This window comes from Phaenicophaeus curvirostris, chromosome 2, assembly GCF_032191515.1.
Source record: "Phaenicophaeus curvirostris isolate KB17595 chromosome 2, BPBGC_Pcur_1.0, whole genome shotgun sequence".
In the NCBI taxonomy this organism is placed as follows: Eukaryota; Metazoa; Chordata; class Aves; order Cuculiformes; family Cuculidae; genus Phaenicophaeus; species Phaenicophaeus curvirostris.
The window spans coordinates 118,319,854-118,346,876 of record NC_091393.1 but is presented as its reverse complement, the minus strand read 5'-3'; the positions used below and the strand labels follow the sequence as shown (position 1 = coordinate 118,346,876).

At 50.5% G+C, this 27,023-nt stretch overlaps 1 protein-coding gene across 1 annotated transcript; it reads right to left on the bottom strand.

Moving 5' to 3' along the window:
- Positions 1-8,886: 8,886 nt before the first annotated feature.
- On the bottom strand, positions 8,887-19,111 carry LOC138717554 (serine/threonine-protein kinase PDIK1L-like). Its single transcript, XM_069851072.1, has 5 exons — positions 18,920-19,111; positions 17,927-18,553; positions 16,733-16,949; positions 13,188-13,434; positions 8,887-10,021 (listed from the first exon to the last, which is right to left on the bottom strand). Exons 2-4 carry the CDS (start codon positions 18,470-18,472, stop codon positions 13,205-13,207), a joined length of 993 nt encoding a protein of 330 aa, XP_069707173.1. The 5' UTR covers positions 18,473-18,553; positions 18,920-19,111; the 3' UTR covers positions 8,887-10,021; positions 13,188-13,204.
- Between the last annotated feature and the right edge of the window lie 7,912 nt (positions 19,112-27,023).

The following is a 27,023-nucleotide window of genomic DNA, read 5'->3' as shown; positions in this document are numbered from 1 at the left end:
TTTTAACTTGCCGTTTGTGTGTTCTTTCTGGGGTGATTTCATGCTGCGCTGCCTCGGCGCCTGCGAGACTCGCTGGGCTTGTCTGCACAGGCTCGGGTTTGTTGCGAAGCGTGGTGGATAGGTCTGATATAAATGCAGCCAAATCAGTTGCTGGGTCATGCTTCTCTCCGAGCCGTTGGTTGTGCCGAGGACAGGGAGTTCCTCCAACATGTGTTCCTGGCATGTGTCCTGGGGGGTGGGAGGGGGTTAGAGGGTCTCAGGCGCTGGCTCTGCAGCCGGTTCTGCTGGGGCGTGAGGGAGCATCGCTGGGAAGCCCAGGAGCCACAGGAGCTGGAGGGAAGGGCCTGGGGTGACATCCTGGGCTTGGATCAGCCATGGGGTGGCCAGCAGGAGCAGGGAAGGGGTCGTCCCCCTGCACTCGGCGCTGGTGAGGCTTCACCTCAAATCCTGGGTTCAGTTTTGGGCTCCTCACTCCCAAGAAATACCTTGAGGGGCTGGAGTGCGTCCGGAGAAGGGGAATGGAGCTCACTGATTCCATGATTCTGTTGGTGCGGTTCCTCTTTGGCCATGAAAGAGCTGGGTGCCGGCAGGGAGCACAACCCTCCTCCGTGCTCTTCCTCGAAAGCATCGGCCTCAAAATCTTAGTCAGATGGAGGCTGCAGTGGGTTATTGAGCATGGAGGTTGCAGCATGAGCACCTCCTGCATCCTCCCTTAGCACCATTTCAACATGGAACAAAGAAATTTGGGATATTCACAGCCCTCGATTTCATTTCCACAGGCAGGAAATCAGCCACAGACAATTTTTTTTTAGGGTTTTACAGGCAAATTGCATTTTCTTCCTCTTGCAAATGGTTGTATGAGCCCTTGTCTGCTTCATCGACCTCATTGCCATCAAGAAGGGGATTTTGTCTATACAGGTCATAAAATCATAGAATCACCAGGTTGGAAAAGACCCATCGGATCATCAAGTTCAACCATCAAGTCACCCTGCGGTGTGGCTTTTGGGTGGGGTTTTTTTGTGTCTTCCATCCAGGAGTCTTCCATATGCTCTTCTGCTGAATCCCACGTAAAAGACGCTGGGCTTGGCCGCTGAAGGTGACACTGTCTGTGTTTAGCAGAGCTCAGCCTGCAGGGCTGATCACGCCAGACACGTTTCATGGGCTGCAGTGAAGCACAACTGCGTTTCAAAGCCGCTCTCCCCTTCACGATTAATTACATGACAGCTCTGTGAGGATGATGCAGCTGCACTCAAGGGGATGCAGTTTGCATGGAGGGAAAACTTCGAACATCAACATCATCACCGAAAAGTTTTGAGTACAGGAAACATCATAGAGTCATGGAATGGTTTGGGTTGGAAGGGACATTAAAGCCCAGCCAGTTTCAACCCCCTGCCATGGGCAGGGACACCTCCCACTGGATCAGGTTCCTCAAAGCCCCATCCAGCCTCGCCTTGAACACCTCCAGGGATGGGACAGCCACCACTTCTCTGGGTAACCCAGGCCAGGCCTCCCCACCCTCACAGGAAAACATTTCTGCCTAAAATCTCATCTCAATCTCCCCTCCTGCAGCTGAAAACCGTTCTTCCTCATCCTATCCCTGAATTATCAGGTTGATCAAGAGCCCCTCCCCAGCTTTCCTGGAGCCCCTTTCAGTACTGGTGGCTGCTCTAAGGTCTCCCTGCAGCCTTCTCTTCTCCAGGCTGAACAACCCCAACTCTCTCAGCCAGTACTTGCGTGGGAGGTGCTCCAGCCCTCAGATCATCTCTGTGGCCTCCTCTGGACTCGCTCCAGCAGACCCATGTCCTTCCTGTGCTGAGGACTCCAAACCTGGATCAGGGCTCCAGGTGGGATCTCACCAGAGCGGAGCAGAGGGGCAGAATCCCCTCCCTGGCCCTGCTGGTCCCACTCTTTGGATGCAGCCCAGGACACAGTTTGCCTTTCTGGGCTGTGAGTGCCCATTACCGGCTCATGTTGGCTTCTCCTCCGTGAAGGCACAATGAAAGCAAGTCCTGGGTGGACAGCGGTGACCAGCTTAAAATACTTTGAAGAAGGTGAGTCGTGCTCAATTCTGCATTAATTTCAGGCTGGTGTGTTTCTCCGTTGTGGGACACTGATGCTCTCTGCCCGCCTGCCACCAGCCTTGGGTGCCGGGAGCTCAGGTGCAGCTCCCGCAATAATCGCCCATTCCAGATAGAACCAGGGCTTGTGCTGTGGCTTCATTACCGTCTTCTTGCACTTTATGATGTAAAAAGCTCTGTCAGCTTCAATATTTCTCTTGTGTCTATTTATACGCCTTTTCCTCGTCGCCTTGAAATTATCTTCTGCTCCAGCCTCGGTGCTGCTGGAGTGATCAGTTAAACGCTCCTCTCGCTGGAAGCACGAGGGCTGCAGCGCTGGCTTTGCTCCCCATGGCCGCCAGACAAAGTCTGGCTTTGCCCGGGAGAGCTGCTTGCAGAAGAACCTTGGTGAGGAGGTGGCACCGTCTCCATCTTCTGCTTCTGGTTCCCTGGGGAGCAAATACTGGGTCAAAAGTGCCCTGATCTCCTTGCCAAGGGGTGCTCCTGATCCCAGATTTTGCCCGGTCTCTAAATTAGCGGCATGGAAACAGACAGGGACATGAGGGAACCACCTCAGGTTGTGTCCGGGGTGGTTTAGATTGAATATTAGGAAAAATTCCTTCACAGAAACAGAGGTGAAGCCCTGGCGGAGGCTGCCCTGGGCACTGGTGGAGTCCCCATCCCTGGAGGGGTTCAAAAAACGTGTGGCCATGGCACCTGGGGACATGGTTTAGTGGTGGAGTGGGGAATATAAGGTTTACAGGTGGACTCGATGACCTTAAAGATCTTTTCCAACCTCAATGACTCTGTGATTCCATGCCTGTGTTTTTCAGACGTGCCTGGCCCCTCTGTTCTCTCAGCTTTGCTGCTTTTTGAGCTGCTAACCCTAAGCCAGCGTCGCTCCGTTTCTTCCCAGGACCCTGGCTCTCTTCATTATGAAACAAGTTAACTGGGGAAAAGAAAAAAAATCAGGAATAGAGGAAAATAAAAGCAGAGACACCTAGCAACACCAGGCAGCCTCTCCAGCGAGGCCGGGTGTTGCGGCACAGGCCAGTGGGGATCTGACCTGTTCCCAAGGACCCGTCCCCTTCTGCCAGCTTGGATTTTGGTTTTCTTCTTCGCTCGCATCCTCCGTGCGCAGCAGCAGGGGCAGCCTCCTGCCTTCAGTGCAATAAGCAGGCGCGCCGGGGGCTTGGGGAATGTGCCGCCAGTCTGTAAGGAAAGGAGAAAATTAAATCAAGAGAAACCGGAGCCAGAAAGGAGCCTGATTTTAAAAAAAACAGCAGCCACAATCTGGCTGTGCTCATCAGCTTTGGTTAATGAGGAGGTGGTGGTTCGGAAAAACAATGTTGAGGGGAAACAGAACCGCTCAGCCCTCGGGTAAACAGGAGCAGAGCCACTTTGACAGCTTTCAACCATTGCACAGCACCCTTGGCTTTGTATTTTCCACCTTTCTCTTTCAGTCTGGTTATAATTGTGGGCCAAAGCCAGATGTGGCAGGTTTCACCTTGGTATTTAATGTGAGCAAAGGCTGCGGCTCCTGAGGCTCAAAATGCCACCTGAAGTCAAGCGGCTCATGCCTTCAGACCCTGGAAAAGGTTGAAATGAATGGAAGTCTTGCATCAACGTGTACAATTTCCTCACTAGATTCATGTTTTCATTGCTCCTTCCTTCCAAAATCTGCATGGATCCAGTTTTTGTCTAAATCCAGCTGACATCACAATGAAAACTGAACCCTAGAATCACAGAATGGTTTGGGTGGGAAGGGATCTTAAGGCCCATTGTGTTCGAACTCGCTCCCATGGGCTCCTGCTGGATCAGGTTGCTCAAAGCCCTGTGCATCCTGGCTTTGAACCCCTCCAAGGATGGGGACACCATCCACAGCCCTGGGCAGCCTCTGACAGGGCTTCACCACTCTTGCAGTAAAAAAAATTGTTCCCAATATCCAATCTAAACCTCCCCTGGAGCAACTCAAGGCTGTCTCCTCTCATCCTATCCCTTGATACCTGGGAGAAGAGACCAACACCCACTTGGCTTTAACCTCCTTTCCAGGAGCTGCAGAGAGTGATGAGGTCTCCCCTCAGCCTCCTCTTCTCCAGACTAAACAGCCCCAGGGCCCTCAAACTGCTCCCAGAACCCCTGGGCTCCAGATCCTTCCCCAGCTCTGTTCCTCTTCTCCAGATGTGCTCCAGCCCCTCAAGGTCTTTCTCGGAGTGAGGGGCCCAAAACTGAACCCAGGATTCGAGGTGCAGCCTCACCCATGCCAAGTGCAGGGGGACGATCCCTTCCCTGCTCCTGCTGGCCACCCCATGGCTGATCCAAGCCAGGATGCTGGTGGCCTTCTTGGCCACCTGGGCCACTGCTGGCTCATGTTCAGCTGCTGTTAACCAGCACCCACAGGGCCTTCTCTGCTGCGCAGCTTTCCAGCCACTCTTCCCCAAGCCTGGAGCACCCGCTGTGCAGGGTTACTGTGTCCCAAGTGCAGAACCCAGCACTGAACCTTGTTTAAACCCCTTGTTTTGGGTTTTATGCCCCTGTGTGTGCATCAGCACATGGCAGGACAGTGGCTTCCAACTTTCCTCGTGCCTGTTTTCCTGGGACAACTGGCCACTTCGCGCTCCAGGCTGTTCTGCAAACAGCTCTTTGAACAGGGTGTGCAGAGCAGGAATGCTGCAAGGAGCTGTGAATAATGCCAGCAGACTGCACATTGTTTCCATTTAAGAGCAATTTAATCTCAATCCTCTGATCCTGCAGCTCTTTGAGAATAAAGGAAAACTAAGGAAGCTTAAAAGGGAGCAAACCCGCTGCTTCTGATTTCAAAAAGCCTCAGCAAAATCAATTAGGAGTGTATGGAGAACCTTGAAACAGCAACAGGGACTGACAGCCTGAGCCGTACAAGCTCATTACCTTTTCAGCTCCTCTCTTTCCACGTTCCTGCACGATGTCAGCTGCAGCACGGTCTGTGTGAGGCACAGAGCTGTCCTTACACTTTGTCTGCAAAGAGTACGTGGATCAGGCTTTGCAAAGTGTATGCAAATACGGCGTTGGTGGTGTCTGTGCTGTGGGAACAGCCTTGTTTGATGGGAGTTGTTTAGTCATAGAATCACAGAATGGCTTGGGTTGCAAAGGACCTTTAAACCCCATCCAGTTCCAACACTTCCCACTGCATCAGGTAGCTCCAAGTCCCATTCAACCTAGTCTTGAACACCTCCAGGGATGGGGCAGCCACCACTTCTCTGGACAACCTGTTAATGAAGCAGAGGAGAAACCTGCTCAAATTTTAGGGTGAGAAAAGAAACAAGAATAGGGACTGAGAGCTCCAGTGCGAAAGATTCTAGTTAGGAGAGTCTAGATCCCTCTCCGATGGATTAAGCAGCAGGTTAGAACACAGCTGTAGATTTTTCACCATTTTCCTTATTTGCGAGAATGTTTCTCTGGCTTCAGGCAGTCCATGAATGACGCCTGTTCACTTCTGCACCCACGCACGTCAATAACGTCGTTCTTACCTCTCCAAGACGTGAAGAAATGAAATTCCTCCTCGGAACTCTTCACAAAGGGAACGTTCCTAAATACTGAACCGGGATCACAGGAGCAACGATGCCGTGGCCTGCAGCTTTCGCCAGCCCAACCGCTGCAGCTCCCAGCCCTCCAGAACAGATCAGCAGCTCTGCTTTCCTTACCTCATCCAGAGATGCTGCCGAGGTGAACACTTAATCCAAGCCACTCCAGTGTCCCCCTGGAATAATCTACACCCCCAGCCGCATGTCGTCCGCCTGCAGATAACGGCTTAGCGACAGGCGTCCGATGCGCCTTCGTTGGTCGTTGTGATTAACAGACCTGTGAATTTAGTTCCCCAAACTCTGATTCCCAGCAGCTGTATGAGTACTGGCTACAATGATGGATTTACCAGACGTAGGGAATAAGACCTTCTGCTTCTACTGTCTGGCGCGATGTGCCAGAATCTGTGATTAATGGAGGATTCTGTTAACGAACGATTAGGAGGCGATGCTTAATTTTAGAGACAAATCGAATTGTATTGACCAACTTGATCCAGACTGAGGACGGCAGCGAGTATTTAATTCTTCCCGGATAAACCCAGCCCCTGGCTACCTTGCAGCTCTGTGAGTGATGTTATTTGTCCCACTGAAAAAAAATTAACTAGTCTGAAGCATCCTTAATCCACAGCAATCAATTTAACTGCCTGCCTTGATGGACAACTCCGGCATTTAGAGAGGCTGTGCTAACAAACTCCTCCGATGCACAGGAGGCTCGGTGCAGGAGAAGGATTATGCAGGAGAAGCACCATGTGGGGCTCAGTGGTGAGGAAAGATGAGGGCAGCATCGCTGTCTCCTCCGGGGCCAGGAGCTGGAAGAAAAACTGTCAAGAAATGGGGCACCACAGAGCAATCGCACAGGATTATAGAATCCTTTATGCTGGAAAAGCCTTCTAAGTCATTCAGTCCAACCGTCAGCCCAACCCCAACCATGCCAACTGAACCAATTCCCCAAGCACCAGAGCCACACAGTTTTGAACCCCTCCAGGGACGGGGACTCCACCACAGCCCTGGGCAGCCTCTGACAGGACACTCTTGCAGGAAAGAAATTGTTCCTAATATCCAATCTAAACCTCCCCTGGAACAACTCAAGGCCGTTTCCTGCCATCCTAGCCCTTGTTACTTGGGAGAAAAGACCAACAACCACCTGGCTCCAACCTCCTTTCCAGGAACTGCAGAGGGATGAGGTCTCCCCTCAGCCTCCTCTTCTCCACACTAAACAGCCTCAGAGCCCTCAGTTGCTCCCAGAACCCCTGGGCTCCAGACCCTTCCAGAGCTCCAGACCCTCAAGGTCTTTCTTGGAGTATGGGGCCGAAAACTGAACCCAGGATTCGAGGTGCAGCCTCATCAGCACCGAGCGTCAGGGGACAATCCCTTCCCTGCTGCTGCTGGCCACCCCATGGCTGATCCAAGCGAGGATGCTCTTGGCCTTCCTGCCCACCTGGGCCGCTGTTAACCAGCACCCACAGGGCCTTTTCCTCTGGGCAGCTTTCCAGCCACTCTTCCCCAAACCTGGAGTGCCGTGTGGGGTTATTGTGGCCCAAGTGCAAAATCCAGCACTTGGCCTTGTTGAACTTTGGCCTCAGCACACAGATCCAGCCTGTCCAGATCCATCTGCAGACCTTTCCTCTTGTAGATGAACACTACCACCCAACTGGCTGTTGCCTGCAAATAACTGCGTGAGCTCTCCATCCCCTTGTCCAGATCACCGACAGATATTAGACAGAACCGACCCCAAAGCTCATCACGTCCAACCCTTAACCTCACTCTGCCAACTCCCACTAAACCATGTCCCTCAGGACCAGTTCCAGATGAGTTTTAAATCCCTCCAGGGCTGGGGACTCCACTACGTTCCCGTCGAGCTCCATCCACAGTTGAACAGCTTAGGAGAAACCTGACACAACAGTTGCTCTAAACCCCTGTTCAGTAACCCCTCATGGAGTTCTCTTCCATGAGCAGGTAGGATTGAAGTATTTCCTCTGTACCATCCATAATTTAACCAGCTCCCATCCCCCAGTCCCAAAATGTAGCTCTTTGTCAAACTTCGCTGTATTTTCCCTTTTTTTTTTTTTCCCCTCAGCTGCATTATTATTAATGAGCTGCAGGCAGCTTTTGAAACAGGAGTGCGTGGATTCATGCACTTTTCCATTTTATTGTATTCCTTTCCCAGCTATAGACATTGCATTTACCCTTCGGATCGCTTTGAATACCGAGCTTGCTTTCGGAGCACAACACACAGCAGCTCCAGGATTCTCCCTCCACCCCTCTCCCTAAGCCGCAGTCACTGAAATTAGAGGCTGTCATCACAAATGTTCATTTACCAATTCACCAGGTACTGGAGTAATGCTTTCTACCTTAAGAAGTGTCATGTGCAATTTTGAATAGATTCTTGGTATTGCCACACTTTTTTAGTAAAAACCCCACAGCATTTTATTCATTTATAAAGTACAGAGTTCCAAGCAAAGAAAGTATATGCACAGAGTCACTATAAGTACCTGCAGCAGTGAGGAGACACGCCTAGCACGGCAAAACGGAGAGGGAAATCAGTAAACAGCCATTCCTCAGCCCAGCAGCTTTCTCATGTGTTGTGAGGATGCACAAATCTATCAGTATTCCAGAAAAAAGGAGCCGATCTCTATGGAAAACAGACTTGGAAGCCCACCAGCATGCTCTGAGGTGGCAGAAAGCAGGTGACAGAGCAGCAGTTAGAGAAGGATGAAAAGATCTTACTTTGGAACAGCAGCTCTGCTGAGCAGAAGGGTGTTTATAACCAAAAACTCGGGACCCCTTCCTGAATTCCAGAACTCAGCAATCAAGGCAACAAGTGGGATAAGGTGTAGGCGTAGAGCTGTGACCGGAGCCAGACCTGTCTCCTACTGGAAGAGGGAAGTGCTCTCCAGAACAGAGTGAGTGTGGTGCTCCCTATCAGCAGATCCAGACCCATTTTCCACTCGTTTCCTCAGTCTGTCTGCTCAGAGGTGTCAGGAGCTGAACGAGCTTCAAAGCACCTGTGTCTGTCATTGCTTCACACCCTTCATACACATCAGCACCTAAATTCAAAGCCAAGTTTAATTTCAGGATCTGAATCAACTGATTGTTCATATGTTCCCACAACAGCTTTTTCCGAGGACGGCTCCTATTGGGAAGTCCATTAGTTATCACTACAAGGATGGAGGTCAATCAATGCTTGTTTGGGCAGGACAAAACTATTTCACAGCAGGAAGACAAAGATCCTCTCCATGAATTTAGCTCACAATACAGCTACTGCTTCTAATATAGAGCCTTGTCTACTGCAGCCAGGATCTGAGTAGAGTAGAAGAGAGGAAAGGAACATATAATCTGTTTCCAACCAAAACAGATGTATTCTGTTCTCGATAAGAGGGGCTCACCGTGTTATCTTTCCTTTCAGCAGTTTATTCCTTTCCTACAAATGCTGTCCCTGAAGGAATCTATTTCACCTCTGCACAACAGAAGAGCAAAGGAGCAACCTTTTCCAGGAGCCTCTTTGGAAAAGCAAAGCTCAGCACTAGTTTATGGAGATATTAAAATATTTTTCAAACAGGGTGCAAATTAGCCTCCCCATTTACCTGCCACGATTCCAGCTCAGTCCTTTTCATTTCCCTTGTAAGAACAGCTGGCGCAAGCCGCTAACACAGCAGGAAGCATGATTCCTTAAACTACTTTAAGTGTTAGTGACGCATATGTTCTAATCAAGAGTTGGCATCTTTAACATTCTTTGTATTTATTTTAAGAAAGCGTTTTAGTTCATCTAAGCAAGAATACTCAAAAAGCTACTGGGAAGAAAATACATTTTTGTTTCTGCTCAAACTTTTCAGAATAGACACTGAGCACTTTTGCCAGCTCATTCAGCAGCCACCGCTCAGCGACGCAGCCACAGAGCGAAGGATTAGACACAAAAAAGGCACCAATTAAACCTCATAAAGACAACTTCTGTGCCAAGGACAAGCAACACGGTGAGATGAGCGAGAAGCCAGGGCTGAGGAAGGCAGTGGACACGCAATCAGGAAGAGGAGCACGTGTTTCTTTGCTGTCCTTCAAAAGGGCAAACACAGGACAGCAACAAAAGGGATGCGCTAAAGAGAGCAGGTTCAGAAACTCCTCACAGCTATGCTGAGCATGACTGGACAGTCGAGGGCACCTCAGCCAAGTTTTCACCTAGGCTACTTGCTGCATAGAAGAATGCAGAAAGAAAAACAAAGGTTTCCATAAAAATAGACTTTCTGTAGTTCTCCACTTAAAATTACTGTACAAATAAATAAAATTATTGTCCATTTAAATATAACCGTTTGGGAAGCTGGCAATGGTCTTCTGATGGACCTGGTTATTCCAAAAGCAAGGCGGAATTGTTCGCCGTCTCCAAGGCCTCCAGACCACAGCGGGACGTGATATCTGCAAAGGAAAGGTACCACAGTTAAAAAATGAAATAGTTACCAGCGAGAACACTGGCTCGCTCCAAAGGATCCCCCAGTCTAGCATTCTGCCTCGGAGACATCAACCTCATAAATGCATTGGGCAGGCACATGAGCCGATGCTCCACAGTAAAAATTGAGGGAGGGGAGGCCCTGGCCCAGGTTGCCCAGAGAAGTGGTCACTGCCCCATCCCTGGAGGTGTTGAAGGCCACATTGGATGGGGCTTGGAGCAACCTGATCCAGTGGGAGGTGTCCCTGCCCATGGCAGGGGGTGGAATTGGTCTTTGAGGTCCCTTCCAACCCAAACCATTCATGATTCTATGATCCCGATTCCGAGAAACAAGTAACTTACGGACTTCCTGAATCACAGGTTACATCCACATCCTTGTCTCTAAATTAATAGACTCACAGAATCATTTAGGTTGGAAAAGACCTTTAAGATCATGAAGGCCAACCCTTAACCTAAGAGAAAAATCATTTAGATGTTTTCTGCACGGTTTTGAGGAGATTTAGTGTTTGGCTGCCCTACGATGTGGAGTTCGCTGCCCTGTGATAAAGCATTATGGAAAGAACATATCTCCTGTTTGATTCAAACATGCTATTGGAGACCTGCTGAAGCATCAGCATTTCACATTGTAAGAAATTCTTTTCAGCTTCCGAGCTCCTCCTGATCTTAGATTTGGAAAGGCAGATTTACAATCAATCTATTTTCTGGGCAGGAGCATCCATGAAGTGGTGTTTAAGAGAAGCCTGTTTCAGAAAAGCAAGTTGGCTTGTGTTTCACTCTGCACTAATACAGCGACTGGGAGTGTTTTTAACAGCATGAACCACCAGTTGCTGCTGCATCAACTCCATTTACACTGCAGAAGCAAGTACCGTCGGTGTTCCACTAGATTCTTACTGAACAGGGGAATAAAATACACACAGAGGATTGCAACAGGCAGGGTTTTCGGGGATCCATCCCAGTTATGCTGGCACTTTTCTTCTGAACCTATTCTGCAAACTTATTTACCACTACGGTTTCATCATGAAAAAGGCAAATCAACAGCAGTGAGCCAGACATTGCACTGCTGGAGCCTTTGTTTCCTCTTTATCCTTGCAAATTCCTCTACAGCAGGGTAAGCACTTCAGGGCTGGCCTGCCAACTAGTGGCACTGCTGCTGTTGCAGAACATCAGGCCTCGGCTCACAGGTGGGAGACTCCAGAACTGCCGATCTTGCCAGACTCATTAAGCAGTTTTCAGCGGTAAAACTGATTTTTCAAGATAAAAAGAAGCATCGGTCTTACCCACTGGGATGACAGTAAAAGATTTGATGTTGAACTACACAAGAAGGTACTAGATAGACAGGATAAGACTGAGATGAGTAAAAAGGAAGACATAAGGCAGTTAACCTGTCCCAGAGGAAAACTGAACCAGATAATTTGGAAATGAAGAGGCTAGAGTAGAGTTTTATCAAGATTGGCACTCATAACAGAGTTGTTTAATTAACATTCTTGCTAACAGCCTTGGCACAATTAGAAGTGTGCCGATGACACAAAGCCGGAGGTATTACAGTCATAAAAAAGGATCAGGGAATTTTCAGAGATGTTTCTTCTAACTGGCAGGGGATGAAACTGGGTGATGGTAAACATGAGGCCAGGCATCTGTGAACAACAGTAACTGCTGCAGCAGAAAATGTTCCTGATCTGAAGGAACTCAGGGCAAAAAGGGCTTTAGGATACAAAGTAAATTATGAGAGGATTAACTGATGAGAAAGGAGAGAGATGGGATCCTGGAAAACATCAGGAAAAAGTTTCCAGATGAGATAGATAGTAAATGCTTCTGCTTTACAAGGACCTGAAGAGATTTATCCAGAGTAAGCACTGCAATTCTTTGTGATAGAGGAGATGGAAGAACCAACTCGCCAGGAAGAAATGCTGCTGAGGTTACTGTTCTCTGCAAAATAGCTCAGAATGGGTAAACGCTCAAGAAAGAGAAAAACAAATTTAACTTAAAGGGAAAGCCTGTCACAAGATCAGAAATGTTAGAGTGGTCAGAAATGTATTTGTGCTGTGAAGGACAATGTCGTTAGCTACATGGACAGCCGAGTGCTCATCTCGGGGACAGCACAGACATAGAAAACTTAATTGCTGCTATGCATTTATCTAATAAACTTTAGGATGAGTCACCCAAGACAGCAGACATGACTTAAAAAACTGGAAACTCCCTCCTGTACTTTCACCACTGCTGAAAGGTGCAGAATCAGACAGACCATCTTGAACTTCATGCTGTATGGTCAGTTGCCCATCAGGGTAGACATGAAAGAGGTCATTGCAAACATACAGTGACTGGGACCAGGTATTTTTACAAGTGGACACACAGAATTGCTGTGGTTGGAAAAGACCTCTAAGCTCATCCAGTCCAACTATCAGCCAAACACCACCGTGCCTACTACACCCTGTCCCCAGAGAGAAGACACCAACATCCACCTTCAAGGAGGCTCCAACCTCCTTTCCAGGAGCTATAGAGAGTGATGAGGTCTCCCTTCAGCCTCCCCTTTTCCAGACTAAGCAGCCTCAGGGCCCTCAGCTGCTCCCAGAACCCCTGGGCTCCAGCTCTTTCACCAGCTCCGTTCCCCTTCTCTGGATGCGCTACAGCCCCTCAATGTCTTTCTTGAAGTGAGGGGCCCAAAACTGTAGTACCCAGGATTCAAGATGCAGCCTCACTAGTGCTGAGTGCAGGGGGAGAAACCCAGCAGTCCTGCTGTAGGGCTCAGCAAGACCACCAGACTTCCTGATCAGCCTTTCCCAAGACATTATTCAAGGCCTTGTACGTTAAACTGTTCAGGGCAGTCTGTTTATGGCTAAGGAGGAGGTTTAGGGTAGAGGACAAGTTAGCCCAATTCAGACAGCGCAATCAACCCCCTAAACAAACACCCTTACAGACGCAAAAGTTCCTTTGATAGAGGCACTTCAACTAAATCCCTTTTCCTAAATGTTTATCCAAGCATTTTCTTCTTCGAGTTTGACTGCACCTTCCTGCCATTGAGTTTTCAGAGCTGCTACAGGTCATGTTTGATTTGGAGGGCTTTGGCCTAGAGGTCAACAGCAGAACATCCCCTTGAAGCTCCTCCTAAACGAGGAGTAGCCTGGCAGAGCCACTCACCTGAACGTCCCTCATCTCTATGAGCGCTGGCGCTTTTTGCCATAGGAGATTTGCCTGATACGGACTTCCAGTTGGAAGGCATCCAATCTTTCCTTGGGGTTAAAAGCCAGCATATCGTGCAGAAGCTTGCAGAGATCATCTGGCATGGACTTCTTGTTCTTCAGAGGAATCTGTAGCTTCATGTTGGGATTCTCCAGCAACGCTTCTCCAAGGGGAATAAGCTCCTTGCCTTGGCAGATGTAAGTTCCTGCACACAGATGAAAAGGAATCAGATTATACAGGTAGAGGAAAAGTATAAAGAAACAATCTGAGAGACTATGGAAAGATGACTTATTAAGAAGTAACAGCCAAATCAAACATTGGGAGAGGCTGTTATCTAAGAGGCTTTTATTTTCAAATAGCAACCAAAATGTTGTGCAAGGCTGTGTGCGCAACCGGGGCACGGAACAGAGGGAGTGATAGATAGGAATGATTGGACTCGATCCTGGAGGTCTTTTCCAACCTAGTGATTCCGTGAGTTTAAGCACGGTGTGCTCATCAGGCAGTTACATGGAGCATCTGCTGGGGAAACAGGCTGCTGAAATGGATTCCCTCAATTTCACTCTGTTTGGTAGGAGTGGAAGCTTTAGAATCATGGAATAGTTTGGATTGGAAGGGACCTTAAAGCCCATCCAGTTCCAAGCCCACTGCCATGGGCAGGGACACCTCCCACTGGATCACAGAATCACAGAATCACAGAATAACCAGGTTGGAAGAGACCCACCGGATCACCGAGTCCAACCGTTCCTACCAAACTCTAAACCATATCCCTCAGCACCTCGTCCACCCGTGCCTTAAACACCTCCAGGGAAGGTGACTCAACCACCTCCCTGGGCAGCCTGTTCCAGTGCCCAATGACCCTTTCTGTAAAGAATTTTTTCCTAACGTCTAGCCTAAACCTCCCCTGTCGGAGCTTGAGGCCATTCCCTCTTGTCCTGTCCCCTGCCACTTGGGAGAAGAGCCCAGCTCCCTCCTCTCTACAACCTCCTTTCAGGTAGTTGTAGAGAGCAATGAGGTCACCCCTCAGCCTCCTCTTCTCCAGGCTAAACAACCCCAGCTCTCTCAGCCGCTCCTCATAAGGCCTGTTCTCCAGCCCTTTCACCAGCTTTGTTGCTCTTCTCTGGACTCTCTCCAGAGCCTCAACATCCTTCTTGTGGTGAGGGGCCCAGAACTGAACACAGTATTCGAGGAGCGGTCTCACCAGTGCCGAGTACAGAGGGAGGATAACCTCCCTGGACCTGCTGGTCACGCCGTTTCTGATCCAAGCCAAGATGCCATTGGCCTTCTTGGCCACCTGGGCACACTGCTGGCTCATATTCAGTCGGCTGTCAACCAACACCCCCAGGTCCCTCTCCTCCAGGCAGCTTTCTAGACAGACTTCTCCCAGTCTGTAGCACTGCATAGGGTTGTTGTGCCCCAAGTGCAGGACCCGGCATTTGGCCTTGTTAAACCTCATGCCATTGGACTCTGCCCAGCGGTCCAGGTTGCTCCAAGCCCCATCCAACCTGGCCTTCAACACCTCCAGGGAAGGGGCAGCCTGGGCTAGGGGCCACTTCTCTGGGCAACCTGGGCCAGGGCCTCCCCACACTCATTGTGAAGAATTTCTTCCTAATGTCTAATCTAGATCTTCCCCCTTCCAATGTAAAGCCATTACCCCTCGTCCTATCACTACAGGCCCTTGTATAAAGCCCCTCCCCAGCTTTTCTGGAGCCCCTTTTCAGTACTAGAAGGCCGACATAAGGTCTCCCTGGAGCCTTCTCTTCTTCAGGCTGAACAAGCCCAACTGTACAAGAGGGAGGGAAGGAAAGCACACTTGGCTGAGTTGGCTTGAAAGAGTTAAACACAAAACTTCTTTGCTCAGTTAGTCAAACAATTTTCAATTAAAATGACAGCCCATGCCATTTACTGTTAGGCGGCTTCTCCTCAGTGAGATTAAGGAAGGGAAATGTAAATTTGCTCCTGGTAATCTAAATAATTTCACCGGTTGTTGAAAGCGATTAACTGCTTTCCAAAACCGACAGTGGAAACAGCTTTGCTCACTCAAGCTCTTCTGCCCCTGCATCGAGCAAAGAATAAATGTTTCAAAGGCAGTGACCTGCCTGTGTACAGAAAAGGTTGGCCTTGCAAACTCCTTATCGCGAGGTGGCGGGTAGCTCTTTTAAATGAAATCTGTTGGCATTTTGGTCTCAGCTGCAGCCGTTTGCTTGTTTCTGTAGGCAGGAACTAAAACATTTATCAACATTCAGCACTTTAATTTTTACTTCCTTCATCAAAAAGGCTCAGTTCTAATTCTGCTATTTACTTCTTTTTAAAGGGGTAGCACAATATCTTCCTTAAATTCCTCTGTAGAAATTCCATCTAGGAATTTAAACATTTAAAAGACAGGGGTGTATGCTGATCTCCGCCCGGGTAGATGTCTCCAATTATTATGCTAATGTGCATGACTGGCATTCTCTCCTCCCAAGATGGATTTTCCACCGCAATATACTTTTCTGAAATCCTTAGTACAAAGTATTTCAAGCGTGTGTATGTGTGGGGGGATTTGTAGGAAGGAGGAGGCAGGAAGAGAGGGAGGGGAGCATGGGCCATCGGAGGAATCATCCCCGTGCAATCATCCCTCTTGAACTGTGAGGCAACTCGGCCAGATAGCAGTGAAGCGTATCAAAACATCCTCTCCCAGTTTAAAATTTGGCTCTGTGGAACAACCTTTCAGTGCGGGGAGCGATCCCATCCTGTGACATGCCAAATCAAGGATACAAATGAACCCATAAGCCCAGAAAGGTTTTGCTTTTAAGAGCATTAAAAGCATTTCTGAGAAAAGGGAAGTAGATGAGGCCTTCAGCAACCTGATCCAGTGGGAGGTGTCCCTGCCCATGGCAGGAGGGTTGGAACTGGATGGGCTCTGAGGTCCCTTCCAACTCAAACTATTCTATAATTCTAAGCATGCAGGTACCATCTATGAAGAGCATCTACAAACACTACCACTTACAATTCCTTAGTGACAACAAAGGCCAGACTCATTTGTGAAGGGCGTTCCTTTGGATAAGGAAGGCCCGGCAGAAGAGTAGCCAGAAGCAATCTTTCCCATAACCTTTAAATCATAGAACAGTTCGAGTTGGATGAGACTTTACAGATCATCCAGTTCCAAGTCCAATCCCACAGAGTATTTCTGGCATAAGGACTGATCTTCCAAACAAAATGATTTGTAAATATAAAAAGCATTCCCTCTGCATTAGCGATGTCTTCAAGACCTGGAAACCCTGCATGCGAAGCAGCCACGGAGGAGAAAAGCATGTTGAAAAGAAATTTCTCTGCAGTTCTCTTAAAAACAAAAACCCCAAACCCCTAACATCAGGTTTCTTTGGGTTGCAAATCCTGGAAAAAGGCACATCCAAAGCATACAATCTACAGCATTTGTAACAATGCCTGGGAGAAACACCTCTGAGAGGATCTCCACAGATCCAGAATGCCCACTGGTAACAGGACAGCACTAATCTGATCCTCACCCAGCAATTCCTTCTCGGTATCCCCATCTCGGAAGGTGATCCTCTCGACCATAGCCCAGAAAATGATCCCAAGGGCAAATATGTCAGCCTTGGCAGTGTAGTGACCTTCCCAGACTTCTGGCGCCATGTAGAAGTTTGATCCACAGGCAGAGGAGAAGCGATGCTGGTTCACATTCCCCTTCCCCTGACACACCTTGCTGAGGCCAAAATCCGCTACCTGTGGGGCCAAGAAAGAAAAGTAAAATCAGTTAATTCACAAACACCAACTTTACACAGTGGCTCAGTGAATTCTACTCCAAAATGCACCTTGGTGTGCATTGACACTTGTCCAGTGACAACCCTGGTAAGACAAACAGCCAAATATTTCTGGTGCTGAGCATTCCCCAACTCCTCTCCACTTGTTTTAAGGCAGGCAAAACAGGTATCCAAACATTATCTTTCTGTGAAGTCCACTCTGATTGCATCTAATCAGGCATAAACTTATCCTGAACAACGTTTATGGTGGAAGTAGCTCTTACTGTTCCACAGCGAGCACACTGAATCTCTTCAACCCCTGTTATTACCCACAGCGATTAAGATGGCATTGATTTAAATGTCCCTTGATGGCTCCACAGGTCGAAGTACAAATACCATTATTGATCCAAATGGTCAAAAAATAAATTATCTGCAAGGCATCAGCCTACTACTTAATGTCTAATTACAGGAAAGTTTAGGAGCGAGCTGGCTCCCAGCTTCCCCAGCTCTCTGGAAAGAAGCCGTACAGACTTTCAGTACAAGTTAGCCAAGTTATCTCAATCAAGGAATCAGCCCACACAAAACACGAAGATATTCCCCACTGAGCATCAGCTTGTGCTCAAGGCAGCAATATTGGAAGCAGGAGCAGCTGTAACGGGGTGCTGCGTTCTTAGAGTTTAAGGGAACAGAAAATATTGCTTCATTTTTGACTGATCATAATCTCTCCGGTTGTCTGGCGTGCAGAAGTTGGGCAGCGCTCAACAGGATAAGCAGTGGATGAAGAATGTTACAGAAACAGCCCATCGTGACCTCTACTTCCTTCCAAGACTCCTGAAAAAGAGCCCACAACCGTTATGAGATGTTCTGAGCCCATTTATTATGAGTATCACAAGACTTACCAGAAGCCCATTCCAAAGCACATGATCCCCTCCTTGTTACAGCAAAGTTTTATTCCCTTACCTTCACGATGGGACTCCCACGCCTATGGGAAATCAAAATATTGTCGGATTTCAAGTCCCTGTGCACAATCTGGTTTCTGTGCAGGAAAGCCACAGCGCTGCTGAGCTGCCGCATGAAGCTGTTGTTCAGCTGAGCATCAGGGCTGCGAGAGAGCAGGTATTCGTTCATGTTTCCACCGTCACAGAACTCCATTACAAACCAGAGGAAGCAGGCCGATCTGGGATCCATGCACCTCCGGCCTTTCAGGCAGGTCTCAATCAGCAGCAAGTGGCTATCTGATTTCCTGTAGCGATGGCTAATTGGCTGGAAGACTTGGCCGTTCTGCAGGATGCACTCCTCCAACTGTATCACGTTCTCGTGTTGCCTCTGGATGCTCTGCAGGGCCCAGAACTCTTGCAAAGCCAGTTCTACATTTTCGGGCACGTTACAGTGCATCCTTTTTACAGCTACTTTGCTTCTTGTTTGATTAACGATGGCCTCGTAAACCACCCCGTAGCTCCCTCGGCCCACTTCCCGAACAATGCTGTACTTGGCTTCCGTAGCCATCCCTCACACCAGTCCAGTGAACGGTGAATTAAAGGGAAATGTTTGAACTCATGGAAATCGGTCATCACCTGCGGTAAAACCCTGGAAGAGAAGGGGATAAAAAGCTTAAAACTCTCCCAAACCAAGCTGCTTACCAACTACCAACAGCAAATACTGCCAACCGGGATCAATTTTAGCACGGTATGTATCGGTGCACGATGTAGCAGCGTGAGGACTGACAGCTAGACCCGGGTTTTTAGAGAAAGCCTATATCCATGGTAACTTGAGACATTATCAAGTACCATCCTGACTGCACAGTGGGATACAACCACCTGGGAAGTGACATCGATTTGTCCACAGCAGACAAAGATTAGTGCAGAAGAAAAACAACTATGTAGACACGTTTTCTAAGCAGCACAGGGAAGCGAAGACAAGGCCTCCTGGGTAACAGCTGAACTTTACTCTTACAGAATTGACTTTTAAAGGAATAAAGTTAAGACAGAAGCGCCACTTTGGCACTAGATCTTTCACCCTCGCTTTCCCCCTCATAAATTCACTTCTCAGTCAATGGCTGCACCATGTCCCTGCACTTCCAACTCCAATTTTCTACCAGCCTGTGTCCTGATTTCTCCAGCTCACCCACTTCCAGACCCTTCACTGCGCTTCCCCTCCACCTCAAGCTTCCTGTCCCACTCAGGGTCCTCTATCCCAGGTCGTTCCTCACTCCATTGTACAGCTTCCTGCTTCAATTCTCATGGTCTGTCACTCAGTTCTCCTCAGCCCAGCCCTATCCCCTGATAACACTGCCTCGCATTTCACTTCTTCTTGCACCAGTGCTTTTAAACAACATCCCAAGTTTCGTTCCCTAACAACACACTAATGATGGTTGGACTCAATCTTAGAGGTCTTTTCAAACCTCAGTGATTCTATGATTCTCCGCTTTCGTGCCCCATATGTTCCTTCCCCAATCCCTTTAACCCTACTCCCTACTCAACCCTCTGCTGCCTTCCAAGCTCCCACTTCCTCCTAATCTCTCCTCCCTTCCCAAACCCTCATCCAGCTCCCGCAGCCAAACCCTCGTCCTCCCAGCTCACCCCAGCTTCCTTCTCAATCCCCCTCCCTCCTCCAGCTCCATCCTCAAGAAGGGCTCCTTTCCCAAATCCTTCAACTTTCCCCCTAGCCCTTCCAATCACTTTCACACCACCCTATTTCCCCATCTACCAGTTCTCAGCTCCCCCAACTCCTCTCTAAACCCCGACCTCTCCTCCAAACCCACCCCCACCACAGCCCAGCCCCTGGCATAACCACACCCCCCTCCCCACATCCAGCCCCATCTCGTTCCAGTGTCCACTCCCCTTAACCTGTTCCTCACCTCATTCCCCTCCAGCCTCATCCCCTTCCCCGCCTCCAAAAGCCCTCAGGCCTGACTCTTCCCAGCATCTCACTTAAACTATCTTCCCCTCCCCCAAGCCCTTGCCACCTTCTCCCCAGCTCCTTCCTCACCTCAGCCCCCTTCTCCCTTAGCTCCTGCCCATCCCAGCCCCCAGCCCCTTCTCCACCTCAGCCCCCTTCCCCCAGCCCAAGCTCTTTCCTTACCTCACCTTTCTTCCTCCCCAGCTCTTTCTCCATCCTTCTCCCTTCCACCATCCCCTCAGGCACACCTCTTCCCAGCTCCCCTTCTTCTTCCCCTCATCACCAGCCTCTTCCTCACATCGCTCCCCTTACTCTCAGCCCCTCCCCCACCTCAGCCTTATCCTCTTCCCTCCCTCCCCCATTCCCTTAGGCCAACCTCTTCCCACACATGGCCAAAGACCCCTTCCCCCAGCTCCTTCGCCCGCTCAGCCCCCTTCCCCCCCTATCCTCCAACCCTTCTCCCCTCCTCCTCACCCGCTTCCCCTCCTCCTCCATCCCCTTCTCCCACCACCTTCACCCTTTCCCCCTCCTTCATCCCCTTCCCCCATCTTCACCCTCTTCCCCCCTCCTCCCCCCATCCTCACCCTCTTCCCCCACTCCTCTTCCATCTTCACTCTCTCACCCCCCTCCATCCCTTCCCCCCCTCCATCCTTTTCCCCCCCATCCCTTTCCTCCCCCCTCCCGTTTCCCCCATACCCTTTCCCTCCATCCCTTCCCCCCCATCCCTTCCCCCTCCTCCATCCCTTTCCCCCTCCTCCATCCCCTTCCCCCCCCTCCATCCCCTTCCCCCCCCTCCATCCCTTCTCCCCCTCCTCCATCCCTTCTCCCCCTCCTCCATCCCCTTCCCCCCCTCCTCCATCCCTTCCCCCCCTCCTCCATCCCCTTCCCCCCCTCCTCCATCCCCTTCCCCCCCTCCTCCATCCCTTCCCCCCCTCCTCCATCCCCTTCCCCCCCTCCTCCATCCCCTTCCCCCCCTCCTCCATCCCCTTCCCCCCCTCCTCCATCCCCTTCCCCCCCTCCTCCTCCTCCCCAGCTCCCTATTCCCTCCCTCAGCCCCTCCTCACCCCCATGCCCTCAGGCCCAGCTCTCCGCAGCCCCCTTCCCCACACCCCCAGCGCCATCCCACCCCATCCCCGCTCCCCCTCCATCCCTTTCCCCTCATCCCTTTCCGTCCCCTCCGGCCACCTCTTCCCGCTCCCGGCCTCTCACCATTCCCGACTCGCCGCAGCCGCCACAGTTCCCGCCACCGCCGCGAAGCCCCGCCCCCCACCCGCGCCGCCCAATCAGCGGGCAGGGGGCGCGGCCGCACCAATCAGAACTCAGCGACGGGGGGAGGGAGCCGCCGCCCGACCAATCAGCGGACGCCTCGCCTCCCTCTCGCTCCCCAAGCCCGGGCGGGGACGTTCTGCGCCTGCGTGGTGGTGGCGGAGCGGGCGGGACTACAAATCCCAGCAGGCTCCGCGGCGGGGGACAGGAGCCCGCGAAGGTCAAATCTTGTCGAAACGCCACGTGGGCTGGTGCGGCGAGAGAGATATTGCTGAGTTCTCCCCGCCGTCTGTCTGTCCATCCCCCTGTCCTGGCGGTGGGTAGCGAGGCAGTTGTGATCCCGCTGCTTCCCTCCTTTCGCCTCCTACTGCTGATTTGGCCTCGTGGATTAAAAAAAATGGAAATAAATGCAATTTTGGAGGGAGTTTTGGCAGGAATGAAAGGGTGAGCAGCACACTCGTGTCCCGCTTCCCTCGAACCAGAGTCCTGGGGCGGCCCCCCGAGACGTGGTGGCATCGAACAGCTTGAAAGTGAGCACAGCTATAGGCTGGGAGGAAAATGGATTGGGAGCAGCCCTGAGAAGGACTTGGGGTGCTGGGGGGCGAGAAGCTCAATGTGAGCCGGCAATGGGGGTTCACAGGCCAGAAAGCCAAACCACGTCCTGGGCTGCAGCCAAAGCAGTGGGACCAGCAGGGCCAGGGAGGGGATTCTGCCCCTCTGCTCTGCTCTGGTGAGATCCACCTGGAGCCCCACATCCAGCTCTGGAGTCCTGAGCACTGGGAGGACATGGAGCTGTTGGAGCGAGGAGGCCACGGAGATGACCTGAGGGCTGGAGCACCTCCCATACGAGGACAGGCTGAGAGTGTTGGGATTGTTCAGTCTGGAGAAGAGAAGGCTCCAGGGAGAACTTAGAGCAGCCTCCCAGTTCTGAAAGGGGCTCCAGGAAAGCCGGGGAGGGGCTCCTGATCAGGGAGGACAGAGATAGGACAAGGAGGAACAGTTTTCAGCTGCAAGAGGGGAGATTGAGATGGGATCTTAGGAAGAAACATTTTCTTGTAAGGGTGTGAGTCCCTGGCCCAGGTTGCCCAGAGAAGCTGTGGCTGCCCCATCCCTGGAGGTGTTGAAGGCCAGGTTGGATGGGGCTTGGAGCAACCTGATCCAGTAGAAGCTGTCCCCAAACTGGAAGCCACCCCCTTGTTCCCAGCCTTCCCTCCGAGGAGGAGGACGCAGTTTCACCATGGGCCATGGACCATCAGCAGTTTCCAGCTCATCTCTCTGACTTTGCAGCACGTCCTCAAGTTCAACCAGGAGAGGTTTAAATTGAATATTGGGAAAATTCCTTTACGGAAAGTGTTATCAAGCCCTGGCAGAGGCTGCCCAGGCCAGTGATGGAGTCCCCATCCCTGGGGGAATTTAAAAGCTGTGTGGATGTGTTGCTTAGGGACAGGGTTTACTGGTGAGGTTGGCAGTGTGAGATTTGTGGTTGGTCTCTATGATCTTAAAGGTCTTTTCCAACCTTAAGGGTTACGTGATTCTCTGGCAATGGAAATCTGCCTTTTTGATGTGGTTTCTTATTTCCTTCCGTGTTGCGGCCAGGAGAGAAGACTGGGTGTGAATGGGTGAGATGGGGCACAGAGGTTTCCCCGCTGCACCTGCAGAAATTAATAAAACAAGCTTTTAATAACTCGGTTCTGCTGGAAACCTGAGCTGAGTGCTAATGTTTTTGATTCCTAGAGAGAGAGTGGATTTGGTTCCGTGGCTGTGGAGGTGAATTCCTTTGCAGGGGGGTTTCAGACTATCCCATATTTTATCCCAGTTCCCATTAATCTCTGCCCAGCCACATTTCCAATCAAAAATATGACTTTACAAGGTGTCTTTGGGTTCTGCAGTTGGGCTAGTGGAGATATCTGCATTCTAAATAAACTCTCAGCTCTGATGGGACTGGGAAGAGGCAGCTGGGACCATCTCAATCTCATCAGTAAAGACTGTTGTGGTCCTCTGGTGGCAAAACACTTGGAACGTCCATCCAGGTTGCACTTGCATTAGGAATTGCAATGAAATAAAATCCCACAGTGCTTCCATGTGTCATCCTGGGATGTCTCAAAGATGACATCCCAGCTAGTTACCAGCCCTGAGGAACAGAGCATCCTGATCTCCTGGCATTAATCAGCAAGGCTGGGGAGGTTTCCCCCGCAGCCAGCCTCTGCATGGCCATCACACGCCCTTGATATCAGTTTTAATAACAGATGGAGCTCCTGATATGAAATAAAACCACGGCATCAGTCTGAAATCATAGAATCATAGACTGGTTTGGGTTGGAAGGGACTTTAAAGCCCATCCAGTTCCAGCCCCCTGCCATTGGCAGGGACACCTCCCACTGGATCAGGTTGCTCAAGGCCCCAAAATAGTTCCTTGCATCTTAAAAACAAGGAATCAGACCCAGGAATGCTGTATCATGCCTTGGGCACACCTCAGCCTGAAATCCTGGCTCCACGTGGAGATGCTACAGTGAGGTTGAGCGCAGTGGGATGTCAGGTACCAGCCTTCCCAGCCTTGCCCAGCTGACAGGGAGGGTTTTAATTGCCTTTGCTGGATTTTTGCTCCATTATCATCACAGAAGCATCCTTCAGCTGCCCTGACGTCCCACAGCAAGGAGCCTGTGGCTCATGCCTCCGCCTCTCCCCTTCCAGCCGCCCATCTGCTCTCTGCATTTCTGTATTTTATGCTGGAATAAAAGTCAGTTTCTTACTAACTTTCTCAGTCATGCAGTATTTTGCTATCCTCCAGCAGATCCACTCTGAGCTGCGTCTTTCCCATTCCTTGTGAGGGAACGACCCCATCCTTCTTACCGCTCACCCAGCATCAGAGTCATAGAATCACAGAATCGTTAAGGTTGGAAAAGAACTCTAAGATCATACAGTCCAACCGACAGCCCAGCCCCACCGTGCTGAATAAACCATGTCCCCAAGTGCCACAGCCACACAGTTTTTGAACCCCTCCAGGGATGGGGACTCCATCCACGGCCCTGGGCAGCCTCTGCCAGGGCTTCACCTCTCTTTCAGTAAAGAAATTGCTCCTGATATCCAGTCTAAACCTCCCCTGGTGCAACTTGAGGCTATTTCCTCTTGTCCTATCGCCTGTTACTTGGGAGAAGAGACCAACACCCACTTGGCTCCAACCTCCTTTCTGGGAGCTGCAGAGAGATGAGGTCTCCCCTCAGCCTCCTCTTCTCCACACTAAACAGCCCCAGAGCCCTCAGCCGCTCCCAGAAGCCCTGGGATCCCGACCCTTCCCCAGCTCTGTTCCCCTTCTCTGGATGCACTCCAACCCCTCAAGGTCTTTCTCAGAGTGAGGGGCACAAAACTGAACCCAGGATTCGAGGTGCAGCCTCACCAGCACCGAGTGCAGGGGGACAATCCCTTCCCTGCTCCTGCTGGCCACCCCATGGCTGATCCAAGCCAGGATGCTCTTGGCCTTCTTGGCCACCTGGGCCACTGCTGGCTCATGTTCAGATATCACGCAGCAACCTGCTCCCACTATCAGGGAGAATCATTATTTTTACATTTGGGTTAAAAAGTTCATCAAGCACCCAAAGGACTGGTGGTACGATTGGTCTGTCCTTCCTCGCCTGCACGGCATCCACCATCAGCTCCTCTTCTGCAAACACACCTCACGTGCCAGGATGTTGGGAGGGGAATATTTTAATGGAGAATTCTAAATAAAAAAAAAGACAAAATAAATCAAGACAAAATAAATCAAAGCCTTTAACGTTAAACATCGGTCTAGTTTGGTCTCTATTAAAAAGCGCTGCACATTCCTCCGGTGACTCAGAGGTTTTATGTGCTAAAGACGACAGTGATGTAGCAGTTTTGCTTTCCCAAGGCACTAAATGCTGGAGTTTAGGGGTTATATTTTGTCTGAGCAGGTGCCAGCCCAGGCTTCTTGCTGGGAGGATGCTGGGACCCGCATCGAGAGCATCAAGAGCAGAGAGCGAGCAGAGGGTGCGAGGCCAGTGGGATGGCAGGGTTGGTGGGCGGGAGGAGAGAATTAACTGCTGCTGAGCCAAGAAATCCCTTGGAGGTTTCATTTTGTTTTATTTTTTATTTTTTCTTATTGATTGCTGAGCCTGTTTCATTAAACTTCAAGCTCTTTTTCTTCTTGGTGCGAGACCAGCCAGAGGCAGCGCAAGCCTTTGGGGCTGGGCAAGGATGGATGCGTGCTGGGGCTTTGAGCTCAGAGCCCTCCTCTGTTCTCAGATGGGATCATCAGTATCTTGAAACCCACATCCTACCCTAAATCCCACCAGCACATCAGGGCTGGCTGGCATTGCTAGAGCGGTTTTTGGCTCCATCACAGCACCTATAGACATCACAGTGGCTAGAAGTGGTGGCAATCTCCAAGGGAAGCTGATTTTCATGACCTCCTCTCCCTGGGAAAGCTGCTCCATCGCAGCCAAATATCATCCACCTGGGAGGACACTGAGAGTCCGTGTACCACAGGGGCAAAGTCTCATCCCAGTCCTACAGAGGATGGCATGGGATGGGAATGCAAGAAAAGAGAGCAAAAAATCCGGTAAGAGTGAAAAACTCATTTATCCGCCCCACAGCAGCGCAGCGGGTGTTGGAGGTGGCTGCAGGGACTTTCCGACCACCTGATGGATGTCACAGAGGAGGGGACGGCCGCTCTGCTCCTCCAAAATAGCCGCCAGTGGGAAATGAGTCACTAGTTTCAATCTGGTTTCTCGCCAGCCCATCCCCGCTGCCATCCATCACACGGGGCTGAGCCGAGCAGATTTTTTTCCCCAGGGAAGACTTTTTTTATCACGGGAAGGAGGAGACATGGGGTGCCGCGGCCCCAAAGCAAGAAGTGAGTAGACGGTTTGAACATCATCCTTCCCATCTTTCAAGTGCTGGCCCCAGGGGCTGAACAGAAATACAACAGCCGCGACCTCACAGCATCGTCGCTCCCAGATGCTTCGTGGGGCAGGGAGCCTTAGCCAGCAGATTTTTGGCTGCTCTTTGGACCCCCAAACCCACATACACGGATATGGATGTGTCCGCACTCCCCACACCATGGGTGAAAAACTTTCCCCTACAAAACACATTCTCTGCCTTGAGGTATTTTCAGGGATTTGCCTAAATTCAAGAGTTTTCCCAAAAAAAATCAGCCTACAGTGCTAAGAAGGTGATCATTCTCACCCCACGTTGAGCTCAAGCCCATCTCCTGCTGGACCACCCCCTCTTGGCATGAAGAGGATGATTTGACAGGATGAGAGGCAATGGCCTCAAGCTCCACCAGGGGAGGTTCAGGCTTGACATCAGGAAAAAATTTTTCATGTAAAGGGTCATTGGGCACTGGCAGAGGCTGCCCAGGGAGGGGGTTGAGTCACCTTCCCTGGAGGGGTTTAAAGGACGGGTGGACGAGGTGCTGAGGGACATGGTTTAGTGATTGACGGGAATGGTTGGACTCGATGATCCAGTGGGTCCTTTCCAACCTGGTGATTCTATGATTCTATGTTAGACCATATGTTGCAGTATCTTTGAGGTCAAATCTACCATTTTCCCCCTTCCATTTAAACAAAAATCTGCTCCATAGCCTCTTTTAACATCTCCTCTGACATCTCATCCTCCAGCTTCTGACCACCCCTGTGGCCTCTTGGTCCCTGCACTGCTCCTCAGAGCCAAGCATCCCATGTGAAGCTCCAGATGTGGCTCCGCAAGTGATGAATAGAGATGGGTAACGACTTCAGGCACTACTCGTGAAATTCAGATAACCCCCAGCCTTTCAGGCACCATTGTCTCGACAGCCTTAATTCATCCGTAAGAGGTAATTTGTGAAGGGATGGGTGATCTTCAGCAAAGTCTTATCGCTCCCCGCTCCAGCGTTAATAAGC

Bases quoted from the DNA above. Each gene is read 5' to 3' on its own strand.
- LOC138717554 (XM_069851072.1), bottom strand. From the start codon at position 18,472: ATGGCTACGGAAGCCAAGTACAGCATTGTTCGGGAAGTGGGCCGAGGG. The intron at 16,950-17,926 runs GTAAGGGAATAA...TTGGCCCCACAG, and splicing joins GTGGGAGTCCCATCGTGAAG to GTAGCGGATTTTGGCCTCAG. The intron at 13,435-16,732 runs GTGAGGATCAGA...ATCTGTGTGCAG, and splicing joins TACCGAGAAGGAATTGCTGG to GAACTTACATCTGCCAAGGC.